Source organism: Thalassophryne amazonica, chromosome 19, assembly GCF_902500255.1.
Source record: "Thalassophryne amazonica chromosome 19, fThaAma1.1, whole genome shotgun sequence".
In the NCBI taxonomy this organism is placed as follows: domain Eukaryota; kingdom Metazoa; phylum Chordata; class Actinopteri; order Batrachoidiformes; family Batrachoididae; genus Thalassophryne; species Thalassophryne amazonica.
In genome coordinates, this window is record NC_047121.1 from 59,516,815 (window position 1) to 59,529,641 (window position 12,827).

The 12,827-nt window shown below is 40.1% G+C and overlaps 1 protein-coding gene across 1 annotated transcript in view; it reads right to left on the reverse strand.

Moving 5' to 3' along the window:
* LOC117531936 overlaps positions 1 to 11,988 on the reverse strand; it is a 303,771-nt gene extending 291,783 nt beyond the window's left edge. The window contains exons 1-28 of the mRNA XM_034195126.1: positions 11,887 to 11,988; positions 11,418 to 11,524; positions 10,244 to 10,449; positions 10,056 to 10,141; positions 9,934 to 9,959; positions 9,754 to 9,775; positions 9,632 to 9,659; positions 9,462 to 9,540; positions 9,217 to 9,363; positions 8,911 to 9,122; positions 8,696 to 8,799; positions 8,485 to 8,603; positions 8,220 to 8,387; positions 7,790 to 7,989; positions 7,586 to 7,698; positions 7,116 to 7,222; positions 6,694 to 6,861; positions 6,263 to 6,462; positions 6,059 to 6,171; positions 5,589 to 5,695; positions 5,233 to 5,400; positions 4,802 to 5,001; positions 4,598 to 4,710; positions 4,128 to 4,234; positions 3,706 to 3,873; positions 3,275 to 3,474; positions 3,071 to 3,183; positions 2,602 to 2,708 (exon numbers count right to left, since the gene is read on the reverse strand). Of these exons, the coding sequence (XP_034051017.1) occupies positions 2,602 to 2,708; positions 3,071 to 3,183; positions 3,275 to 3,474; positions 3,706 to 3,873; positions 4,128 to 4,234; positions 4,598 to 4,710; positions 4,802 to 5,001; positions 5,233 to 5,400; positions 5,589 to 5,695; positions 6,059 to 6,171; positions 6,263 to 6,462; positions 6,694 to 6,861; positions 7,116 to 7,222; positions 7,586 to 7,698; positions 7,790 to 7,989; positions 8,220 to 8,387; positions 8,485 to 8,603; positions 8,696 to 8,799; positions 8,911 to 9,122; positions 9,217 to 9,363; positions 9,462 to 9,540; positions 9,632 to 9,659; positions 9,754 to 9,775; positions 9,934 to 9,959; positions 10,056 to 10,141; positions 10,244 to 10,449 (3,381 nt within the window). The 5' untranslated portion in view covers positions 11,418 to 11,524; positions 11,887 to 11,988. The remainder of the gene's footprint in view (positions 1 to 2,601; positions 2,709 to 3,070; positions 3,184 to 3,274; positions 3,475 to 3,705; positions 3,874 to 4,127; positions 4,235 to 4,597; positions 4,711 to 4,801; positions 5,002 to 5,232; positions 5,401 to 5,588; positions 5,696 to 6,058; positions 6,172 to 6,262; positions 6,463 to 6,693; positions 6,862 to 7,115; positions 7,223 to 7,585; positions 7,699 to 7,789; positions 7,990 to 8,219; positions 8,388 to 8,484; positions 8,604 to 8,695; positions 8,800 to 8,910; positions 9,123 to 9,216; positions 9,364 to 9,461; positions 9,541 to 9,631; positions 9,660 to 9,753; positions 9,776 to 9,933; positions 9,960 to 10,055; positions 10,142 to 10,243; positions 10,450 to 11,417; positions 11,525 to 11,886) is intronic.
* Positions 11,989 to 12,827: the final 839 nt, after the last annotated feature.

Consider the following 12,827-nt stretch of genomic DNA (forward strand, 5'->3'; position numbering starts at 1 on the left):
GGCCAAATCAACAAGTGTATAATCAAATGTATATCTCCAAGATAATCTGCCATCAATGTCCACAGTTCAGAAATATGTAACCTGGTTACTTACACAGTGTGGTACGTTTGGCAGCTGAAGTTTGTCGAGCTGAGACAAAACAGGAAGTTGGGTGATGAAGCAGCCAAAAATGGATGAAGGTTTGTCTCAAACCATCTCTTGACAAAGGCATCATCTTGCACTTGCATCTGGCTGAAGTTGGCAATTATCACCTCTCCAACAGCCTCAAGAATGGGGGTCAAGGACTGACTGCTGGTGTTGGGAGCCTTAAATTGGGCAGGTGGGGAGGTCTCATTTAATAGGGCACCAGGTTCACAGGGAAAACACCAATTTTTTCTGAAATGACACTTTTGGACTTACCATAGCAGAGTACATGGTAAGAGCCTCATCCAGCACAGAAGAAGCTTCTCGGATGAAAAGCTTCCAGACCTCTGGGGAGTATGTCATTTGGCTTTGCAGCGAACAGTTCAACAGTGTCGCAACGTTGCTGGGTGTGAGATGTGTAGCCTTAAAATGAGACAAAAATAAAGACTGAGTTCATGACAATTAATCTCAGGAAGTAATTAAAGCAGAAGACACTGAAACCTGAAATAAAACAATCTTACTGAGGAACAGGCGTGTGCAGTGATGGAAATATTGCACAGGGCTTCTGTCAAGTTGCCACCAGATTGGATTTGTTGTGACCTAAACAAAACGATAGTATGAAAAACAGTGTTACTTAAAGGGGAAAAGGAAGAAAACCAGAACACTGCACTTCAAACAGTGATTCACCTACCCGCTGACGTCAGCACAGATATGACTCACTGTAAAAAGACAATATTCATGCATCACATAATTGCACTTTCCAGTGTCATTTTGCAATCACGCTGGAGCTCGCTCCACTTTTACACACTTACCGTTAACTGCTGTGTTGTTGCACTGGAGACAAAAACATCATCATTATTACACTTGTGGCATATTTGACACAGATCAAAAATTTTTTGTCTCTTAAAGTTTCAATAATAAACTCTAACCTTGTCAACTGTCAAGTGTAAATATGTTCAATATGTATAAAATACAAAAGAAAAGCAACTTACCCTCAGAGAACCTGTAATGCGACAACCTGTTTGACAGACAAAATAAAGTATCAAGTGAATACAGCTCTGACAGAAATACCTCATTCAATAAAAATGCCAGAAAGCATTTTTTTTATCACTTACGTAGGAATTTCATTTGGAGGCTTCCTATGCTTGATTTCACACTCTCTGGAAGATTCAATTTGAAGCACTGCTGAAGACCATTGACTCTAAAAACAACAACACAGTGAGATGATTTGTCAGGAACCAGAGTTCGATGACAAACACAAACAACATTTTTATGTGCAGACTTGAAAATTTCCATTTCTTACATGGCAGTGTATGATGGACAGTCAGCGTTCCTGGGGATTTGTCTGAAAAAGGCCTGGATGAACTGACTGAGCGGGTCAGTGTCTGAGGAATCCAAGAACGTGTTGCACACCACCTTTATGAAGGTCTCATTCTCCAAAGCACCAGTGTCTGGATCCACAAGTAACTCAGCCTTTTGCTGCGGTGTGAGACGGTCCAGAACTTCCATCTGTGGGAACAAAATGAGTTTGGTTGTGGTTTGTGCTTGTGTTGAGTCGCTGCCTTAATAAAAACTCATTTATATTCTTGTGTAAATTCATGTAAATGCATTCAAAGCCAGAGTCTGTTTTTTCCAATGAAAGAAAGTCTAGATTAATGAAAAAAGTCACATAATCTTGTCTAAAATCCTGTTTGAACAGCACAATGTTTATTTTCCATAGAGAGAAAAATTTTTACTGTGTTTGCTGAGTGCACAGTTCACTTTTCCCATTTCTTTTATCTTTCAGGTGTGTTGATGAAGCCAGCGACAATTCCATAGATTCTTGTCCTTATCAGACTTTTTCAAACAGTCTTTCTCACCATCTTCTCTCTGTTCGACGCCGTTCCGTGACACAGACATGCTGAACAATTCTTCTTTTAAAAACTTTAGAGCTCTAAAGGTTTGCGATGTCCACATGCTACATTTAGCTTAAGCTTTGCGCAGGAGCCACACATCATCTCCGCAACAACCAACCAGTCCTGTTTTACACTTTACGAGAGGGATTTTTCTCCTCAAAACTCCGTGGATCCGAGGACACTGATTTGTATCTGTAACACACAGATCAGTGTCCGTGGACCGCCGTGGTCTTATAAAATTTCCACGATATTGAAAAAAAAGAACATGTTGCGATAGACATTTTAAAAACTCAATGACGATCACAATTACCCCCCCGATGAAATCCCTGGAATTTCACAAATCCATGGAGTTTTCACAGCCCTGAAAACAAGGCTGACCATCACTGGCATACCTGCTTAATTAAACAATTATAAAATGGTATTTTATGACAAAGTAGGACATTTGATTATACTAATGTTATAAAAACATTAACAGACTCAATATTCAGATCTATAACTTGTACACAAAGACTTGAGCTGAAGATAGTAATCATGGATCATTGGGTCTTTTTAAAAAACTTTGAATAGAAAAAATATTACTTACGATGGAGACGTTGAAAGCTTTCAGGTCTGTGAAGGTAGCCTGCTCTACAAATGAGCCCAGGTTTTTCTCAAGAAATTCTGCATCGTTCTGAATTCCTTTCCTGCAAGCTAAGGAACGAAAAAGAAAAAAGCAATTTTATCATATTTCAGCAAACTTTTATTTATTCCTTAACTTACAAGGGAACAGGGGAGTTACGGGTTCCAAATCAGGACCATTCAGATAACAGATCCAACAGACAAAAGTAAACTCCTTTCTTGATCAGTTTATATGGACACCACTGGAGAGGTGAGCATGAACTGAAGTAAAGCAAGTGCTCTACAGGCCCATTTCAATTCGGGTTCAAACATTTGGACCCATGAAGACTGACTCCTACACTGAGTCTGTTCTCAGTACAATCTGACAAACTGTGGCACAATTCCAAGTCGCCCAAAGAAAAAACATGTGGTCCAATTTACTTCATCAGACCTACCTGGTGTGTTGAATTCTCCGGCAGAATCCTTCAAGAAGTTGAGCAAAACGGCAGCATTTGCTCTTTGTCTTTCCGGAGGTGTTGTGGAGTAAACATGGCTCAGCCCCCTCACACTGCAAAGGGTCAACACAATAATTATCATCAAATTCCTCTTTAACATTTTATTAATTGGAAACATGGTGTGTTTATGTTTGCAGTGCTTACACAGCACGATAGTTTGTGCAGTTTATGAACGACGTTACATTCATGAGCATCAACGGGTTGAAGCTTGCCAGACAAGGTCTTAGCAAATCGAGGAACCACCGGTTCCACTCATTTTCACTGAAGCTTGGAAGACGGGGCGCGATGAGGTCAAAGGTCCGATTCATTGCGAGATCTCTTGCACTGGATTCAATCACAATATTCTGTCCAATTACAAAATATGAAATCAGATACACGTTACACAGTTTGCATGTTGCACGTAGTTCAGAAGTCATTAGCAAGCAGTTGAAGAGCAAAAGGAATGTTCTCAATCATCTGATACAATAAGAACACTGTAACTGATGTATAGAAGTAGATGCATATGTATAATTTGACTCTGCTTGTTTTAAAGAATGGGAATTTTCTTCTTACCCCAATGTCAGAGGGAAGCTTACCGGTGCATTTTTTGTGAGTTCAGTGAGCAAAACCTCCACATTTTCAAAGCCATTGCCCTGCTCGAGCCGGTCAAATACGAGCCTGACTGTGTCTGTATTATTGATGTTCCCTGAGCTCTGTAGAACTTGTGCCAACTGAGAAGGACGGAGCTGTGAAATGGCACCAGTCTAAAAGGGCATGGACAAAATCAAGGGTTCACCATCACTGGCATACGTACTTCATTAAACAAATAATAAATGGTATTTTATGACAAAGAAGGACATTTGATTATACTAACATTATAAAAACATTAACAGACTCAATTTTCACATCTATAACTTGTACACAAAGACTTGAGCTGAAGATTGTAAACTTTCAGCAGTGATAAATTGGATCATTGGGTCTTTTTAAAACAGTTTGAATAGAAAAAAATATTACTTACGATGGAGATGTTGAAAGCTTCCAGGTCTGTGAAGGTAGCCTGCTCTACAAATGAGCCCAGGTTTTTCTCAAGAAATTCTGCATCGTTCTGAATTCCTTTCCTGCAAGCTAAGGAACGAAAAAGAAAAAAGCAATTTTATCATATTTCAGCAAACTTTCTATTTATTCCTTAACTCACAGGGGAACAGGGGAGTTACAGGTTCCAAATCAGGACCATTCAGATAACAGATCCAACAGACAAACGTAAACTCCTTTCTTGATCAGTTTATATGGACACCACTGGAGAGGTGAGCATGAACTGAAGTAAAGCAAGTGCTCTACAGGCCCATTTCAATTCGGGTTCAAACGTTTGGACCCATGAAGACTGACTCCTACACTGAGTCTGTTCTCAGTACAATCTGACAAAATGTGGCACAATTCCAAGTCACCCAAAGAAAAAACATGTGGTCCAGTTTACTTCATCAGACCTACCTGGTGTGTTGAATTCACCGGCAGAATCCTTCAAGAAGTTGAGCAAAACTGCAGCATTTGCTCTTTGTCTTTCCGGAGGTGTTGTGGAGTAAACATGGCTCAGCCCCTTCACACTGCAAAGGGTCAACACAATAAGTATAATCAAATTCCTCTTTAACATTTTATTAATTGGAAACATGGTGTGTTTATGTTTGCAGTGCTTACACAGCACGATAGTTTGTGCAGTTTATGAATGATGTTACATTCATGAGCATCAACGGGTTGAAGCTTGCCAGACAAGGTCTTAGCAAATCGAGGAACCACAGGTTCCACTCATTTTCACTGAAGCTTGGCAGACGGGGCGCGATGAGGTCAAAGGTCCGATTCATTGCGAGATCTCTTGCACTGGATTCAATCACAATATTCTGTCCAATTACAAAATATGAAATCAGATACACGTTACACAGTTTGCATGTTGCACGTAGTTCAGAAGTCATTAGCAAGCAGTTGAAGAGCAAAAGGAATGTTCTCAATCATCTGATACAATAAGAACACTGTAACTGATGTATAGAAGTAGATGCATATGTATAATTTGACTCTGCTTGTTTTAAAGAATGGGAATTTTCTTCTTACCCCAATGTCAGAGGGAAGCTTACCGGTGCATTTTTTGTGAGTTCAGTGAGCAAAACCTCCACATTTTCAAAGCCATTGCCCTGCTCGAGCCGGTCAAATACGAGCCTGACTGTGTCTGTATTATTGATGTTCCCTGAGCTCTGTAGAACTTGTGCCAACTGAGAAGGACGGAGCTGTGAAATGGCACCAGTCTAAAAGGGCATGGACAAGAAGAAGGATATTTGATTATACTAACATTATAAAAACATTAACAGACTCAATTTTCACATCTATAACTTGTACACAAAGACTTGAGCTGAAGATTGTAAACTTTCAGCAGTGATAAATTGGATCATTGGGTCTTTTTAAAACAGTTTGAATAGAAAAAAATATTACTTACGATGGAGATGTTGAAAGCTTCCAGGTCTGTGAAGGTAGCCTGCTCTACAAATGAGCCCAGGTTTTTCTCAAGAAATTCTGCATCGTTCTGAATTCCTTTCCTGCAAGCTAAGGAACGAAAAAGAAAAAAGCAATTTTATCATATTTCAGCAAACTTTCTATTTATTCCTTAACTCACAGGGGAACAGGGGAGTTACGGGTTCCAAATCAGGACCATTCAGATAACAGATCCAACAGACAAACGTAAACTCCTTTCTTGATCAGTTTATATGGACACCACTGGAGAGGTGAGCATGAACTGAAGTAAAGCAAGTGCTCTACAGGCCCATTTCAATTCGGGTTCAAATGTTTGGACCCATGAAGACTGACTCCTACACTGAGTCTGTTCTCAGTACAATCTGACAAAATGTGGCACAATTCCAAGTCACCCAAAGAAAAAACATGTGGTCCAGTTTACTTCATCAGACCTACCTGGTGTGTTGAATTCACCGGCAGAATCCTTCAAGAAGTTGAGCAAAACTGCAGCATTTGCTCTTTGTCTTTCCGGAGGTGTTGTGGAGTAAACATGGCTCAGCCCCTTCACACTGCAAAGGGTCAACACAATAAGTATAATCAAATTCCTCTTTAACATTTTATTAATTGGAAACATGGTGTGTTTATGTTTGCAGTGCTTACACAGCACGATAGTTTGTGCAGTTTATGAACGACGTTACATTCATGAGCATCAACGGGTTGAAGCTTGCCAGACAAGGTCTTAGCAAATCGAGGAACCACAGGTTCCACTCATTTTCACTGAAGCTTGGAAGACGGGGCGCGATGAGGTCAAAGGTCCGATTCATTGCGAGATCTCTTGCACTGGATTCAATCACAATATTCTGTCCAATTACAAAATATGAAATCAGATACACGTTACACAGTTTGCATGTTGCACGTAGTTCAGAAGTCATTAGCAAGCAGTTGAAGAGCAAAAGGAATGTTCTCAATCATCTGATACAATAAGAACACTGTAACTGATGTATAGAAGTAGATGCATATGTATAATTTGACTCTGCTTGTTTTAAAGAATGGGAATTTTCTTCTTACCCCAATGTCAGAGGGAAGCTTACCGGTGCATTTTTTGTGAGTTCAGTGAGCAAAACCTCCACATTTTCAAAGCCATCGCCCTGCTCGAGCCGGTCAAATACGAGCCTGACTGTGTCTGTATTATTGATGTTCCCTGAGCTCTGTAGAACTTGTGCCAACTGAGAAGGACGGAGCTGTGAAATGGCACCAGTCTAAAAGGGCATGGACAAAATCAAGGGTTCACCATCACTGGCATACGTACTTCATTAAACAAATAATAAATGGTATTTTATGACAAAGAAGGACATTTGATTATACTAACATTATAAAAACATTAACAGACTCAATTTTCACATCTATAACTTGTACACAAAGACTTGAGCTGAAGATTGTAAACTTTCAGCAGTGATAAATTGGATCATTGGGTCTTTTTAAAACAGTTTGAATAGAAAAAAATATTACTTACGATGGAGATGTTGAAAGCTTCCAGGTCTGTGAAGGTAGCCTGCTCTACAAATGAGCCCAGGTTTTTCTCAAGAAATTCTGCATCGTTCTGAATTCCTTTCCTGCAAGCTAAGGAACGAAAAAGAAAAAAGCAATTTTATCATATTTCAGCAAACTTTCTATTTATTCCTTAACTCACAGGGGAACAGGGGAGTTACGGGTTCCAAATCAGGACCATTCAGATAACAGATCCAACAGACAAACGTAAACTCCTTTCTTGATCAGTTTATATGGACACCACTGGAGAGGTGAGCATGAACTGAAGTAAAGCAAGTGCTCTACAGGCCCATTTCAATTCGGGTTCAAACGTTTGGACCCATGAAGACTGACTCCTACACTGAGTCTGTTCTCAGTACAATCTGACAAAATGTGGCACAATTCCAAGTCACCCAAAGAAAAAACATGTGGTCCAGTTTACTTCATCAGACCTACCTGGTGTGTTGAATTCACTAGCAGAATCCTTCAAGAAGTTGAGCAAAACTGCAGCATTTGCTCTTTGTCTTTCCGGAGGTGTTGTGGAGTAAACATGGCTCAGCCCCTTCACACTGCAAAGGGTCAACACAATAAGTATAATCAAATTCCTCTTTAACATTTTATTAATTGGAAACATGGTGTGTTTATGTTTGCAGTGCTTACACAGCACGATAGTTTGTGCAGTTTATGAACGACGTTACATTCATGAGCATCAACGGGTTGAAGCTTGCCAGACAAGGTCTTAGCAAATCGAGGAACCACCGGTTCCACTCATTTTCACTGAAGCTTGGAAGACGGGGCGCGATGAGGTCAAAGGTCCGATTCATTGCGAGATCTCTTGCACTGGACTCAATCACAATATTCTGTCCAATTACAAAATATGAAATCAGATACATGTTACACAGTTTGCATGTTGCACGTAGTTCAGAAGTCATTAGCAAGCAGTTGAAGAGCAAAAGGAATGTTCTCAATCATCTGATACAATAAGAACACTGTAACTGATGTATAGAAGTAGATGCATATGTATAATTTGACTTTGCTTGTTTTAAAGAATGGGAATTTTCTTCTTGCGCAATGTCAGAGGGAAGCTTACCGGTGCATTGTCTGTGAGTTCAGTGAGCAAAACCTCCACATTTTCAAAGCCATCGGCCTGCTCGAGCCGGTCAAATACGAGCCTGACTGTGTCTGTATTATTGATGTTCCCTGAGCTCTGTAGAACTTGTGCCAACTGAGAAGGACGGAGCTGTGAAATGGAGTCAGTCTAAAAGGGCATGGACAAAATCAAAGAGCAATCAATACAAAAAAAAGTGGAATTTTTAATTTGAATAGACAAGACTGCGGTCAGTTCAGTTACGTACAACAGAAAAATTGGGATTGAGGGTTTGCAAATCCTGCAGATCTGCAAATTCAGAGAAGCTACCAAAGTTATCCTGGAGCCACTCTTTAGTACCACTGCTGGCTGAGACACAGCCAGGATCTGGGAAGAAAAAAAGACAAAGACTTGGATGAAACACTGTGACCAAAGGCTGTCACCACTTTAATCAATTGAAACACAGTGCCTGCCTTTACCTGATGAGTCATTTTTCACAAGGAACGGCTGGATGAAATGAGTCAAGACTGATTTCTGTGTCTCTCTCTTCATGGATGGTTGGACTCTGCTGAATGCCCGGATGCTAACATTGAAGAGTGAAGGCCAAATCAACAAGTGTATAATCAAATGTATATCTCCAAGATAATCTGCCATCAATGTCCACAGTTCAGAAATATGTAACCTGGTTACTTACACAGTGTGGTACGTTTGGCAGCTGAAGTTTGTCGAGCTGAGACAAAACAGGAAGTTGGGTGATGAAGCAGCCAAAAATGGATGAAGGTTTGTCTCAAACCATCTCTTGACAAAGGCATCATCTTGCACTTGCATCTGGCTGAAGTTGGCAATTATCACCTCTCCAACAGCCTCAAGAATGGGGGTCAAGGACTGACTGCTGGTGTTGGGAGCCTTAAATTGGGCAGGTGGGGAGGTCTCATTTAATAGGGCACCAGGTTCACAGGGAAAACACCAATTTTTTCTGAAATGACACTTTTGGACTTACCATAGCAGAGTACATGGTAAGAGCCTCATCCAGCACAGGAGAAGCTTCTCGGATGAAAAGCTTCCAGACCTCTGGGGAGTATGTCATTTGGCTTTGCAGCGAACAGTTCAACAGTGTCGCAACGTTGCTGGGTGTGAGATGTGTAGCCTTAAAATGAGACAAAAATAAAGACTGAGTTCATGACAATTCATCTCAGGAAGTAATTAAAGCAGAAGACACTGAAACCTGAAATAAAACAATCTTACTGAGGAACAGGCGTGTGCAGTGATGGAAATATTGCACAGGGCTTCTGTCAAGTTGCCACCAGATTGGATTTGTTGTGACCTAAACAAAACGATAGTATGAAAAACAGTGTTACTTAAAGGGGAAAAGGAAGAAAACCAGAACACTGCACTTCAAACAGTGATTCACCTACCCGCTGACGTCAGCACAGATATGACTCACTGTAAAAAGACAATATTCATGCATCACATAATTGCACTTTTCCAGTGTCATTTTGCAATCACGCTGGAGCTCGCTCCACTTTTACACACTTACCGTTAACTGCTGTGTTGTTGCACTGGAGACAAAAACATCATCATTATTACACTTGTGGCATATTTGACACAGATCAAAATTTTTTTGTCTCTTAAAGTTTCAATAATAAACTCTAACCTTGTCAACTGTCAAGTGTAAATATGTTCAATATGTATAAAATACAAAAGAAAAGCAACTTACCCTCAGAGAACCTGTAATGCGACAACCTGTTTGACAGACAAAATAAAGTATCAAGTGAATACAGCTCTGACAGAAATACCTCATTCAATAAAATTGCCAGAAAGCATTTTTTTATCACTTACGTAGGAATTTCATTTGGAGGCTTCCTATGCTTGATTTCACACTCTCTGGAAGGTTCAATTTGAAGCACTGCTGAAGACCATTGACTCTAAAAACAACAACACAGTGAGATGATTTGTCAGGAACCAGAGTTCGATGACAAACACAAACAACATTTTTATGTGCAGACTTGAAAATTTCCATTTCTTACATGGCAGTGTATGATGGACAGTCAGCGTTCCTGGGGATTTGTCTGAAAAAGGCCTGGATGAACTGACTGAGCGGGTCAGTGTCTGAGGAATCCAAGAACGTGTTGCACACCACCTTTATGAAGGTCTCATTCTCCAAAGCACCAGTGTCTGGATCCACAAGTAACTCAGCCTTTTGCTGCGGTGTGAGACGGTCCAGAACTTCCATCTGTGGGAACAAAATGAGTTTGGTTGTGGTTTGTGCTTGTGTTGAGTCGCTGCCTTAATAAAAACTCATTTATATTCTTGTGTAAATTCATGTAAATGCATTCAAAGCCAGAGTCTGTTTTTTCCGATGAAAGAAAGTCTAGATTACTGAAAAAAGTCACATAATCTTGTCTAAAATCCTGTTTGAACAGCACAATGTTTATTTTCCATAGAGAGAAAAATTTTTACTGTTTGCTGAGTGCACAGTTCACTTTTCCCATTTCTTTTATCTTTCAGGTGTGTTGATGAAGCCAGCGACAATTCCATAGATTCTTGTCCTTATCAGACTTTTTCAAACAGTCTTTCTCACCATCTTCTCTCTGTTCGACGCCATTCCGTGACACAGACATGCTGAACAATTCTTCTTTTAAAAACTTTAGAGCTCTAAAGGTTTGCGATGTCCACATGCTACATTTAGCTTAAGCTTTGCGCAGGAGCCACACATCGTCTCCGCAGCAACCAACCAGTCCTGTTTTACACTTTACGAGAGGGATTTTTCTCCTCAAAACTCCGTGGATCCGAGGACACTGATTTGTATCTGTAACACACAGATCAGTGTCCGTGGACCGCCGTGGTCTTATAAAATTTCCACGATATTGAAAAAAAAGAACATGTTGCGATAGACATTTTAAAAACTCAATGACGATCACAATTACCCCCCGGATGAAATCCCTGGAATTTCACAAATCCATGGAGTTTTCACAGCCCTGAAAACAAGGCTGACCATCACTGGCATACCTGCTTAATTAAACAATTATAAAATGGTATTTTATGACAAAGTAGGACATTTGATTATACTAATGTTATAAAAACATTAACAGACTCAATATTCAGATCTATAACTTGTACACAAAGACTTGAGCTGAAGATAGTAATCATGGATCATTGGGTCTTTTTAAAAAACTTTGAATAGAAAAAAATATTACTTACGATGGAGACGTTGAAAGCTTTCAGGTCTGTGAAGGTAGCCTGCTCTACAAATGAGCCCAGGTTTTTCTCAAGAAATTCTGCATCGTTCTGAATTCCTTTCCTGCAAGCTAAGGAACGAAAAAGAAAAAAGCAATTTTATCATATTTCAGCAAACTTTTATTTATTCCTTAACTTACAAGGGACCAGGGGAGTTACGGGTTCCAAATCAGGACCATTCAGATAACAGATCCAACAGACAAAAGTAAACTCCTTTCTTGATCAGTTTATATGGACACCACTGGAGAGGTGAGCATGAACTGAAGTAAAGCAAGTGCTCTACAGGCCCATTTCAATTCGGGTTCAAACATTTGGACCCATGAAGACTGACTCCTACACTGAGTCTGTTCTCAGTACAATCTGACAAACTGTGGCACAATTCCAAGTCGCCCAAAGAAAAAACATGTGGTCCAATTTACTTCATCAGACCTACCTGGTGTGTTGAATTCTCCGGCAGAATCCTTCAAGAAGTTGAGCAAAACGGCAGCATTTGCTCTTTGTCTTTCCGGAGGTGTTGTGGAGTAAACATGGCTCAGCCCCCTTCACACTGCAAAGGGTCAACACAATAATTATCATCAAATTCCTCTTTAACATTTTATTAATTGGAAACATGGTGTGTTTATGTTTGCAGTGCTTACACAGCACGATAGTTTGTGCAGTTTATGAACGACGTTACATTCATGAGCATCAACGGGTTGAAGCTTGCCAGACAAGGTCTTAGCAAATCGAGGAACCACCGGTTCCACTCATTTTCACTGAAGCTTGGAAGACGGGGCGCGATGAGGTCAAAGGTCCGATTCATTGCGAGATCTCTTGCACTGGATTCAATCACAATATTCTGTCCAATTACAAAATATGAAATCAGATACACGTTACACAGTTTGCATGTTGCACGTAGTTCAGAAGTCATTAGCAAGCAGTTGAAGAGCAAAAGGAATGTTCTCAATCATCTGATACAATAAGAACACTGTAACTGATGTATAGAAGTAGATGCATATGTATAATTTGACTCTGCTTGTTTTAAAGAATGGGAATTTTCTTCTTACCCCAATGTCAGAGGGAAGCTTACCGGTGCATTTTTTGTGAGTTCAGTGAGCAAAACCTCCACATTTTCAAAGCCATTGCCCTGCTCGAGCCGGTCAAATACGAGCCTGACTGTGTCTGTATTATTGATGTTCCCTGAGCTCTGTAGAACTTGTGCCAACTGAGAAGGACGGAGCTGTGAAATGGCACCAGTCTAAAAGGGCATGGACAAAATCAAGGGTTCACCATCACTGGCATACGTACTTCATTAAACAAATAATAAATGGTATTTTATGACAAAGAAGGACATTTGATTATACTAACATTATAAAAACATTAACAGACTCAATT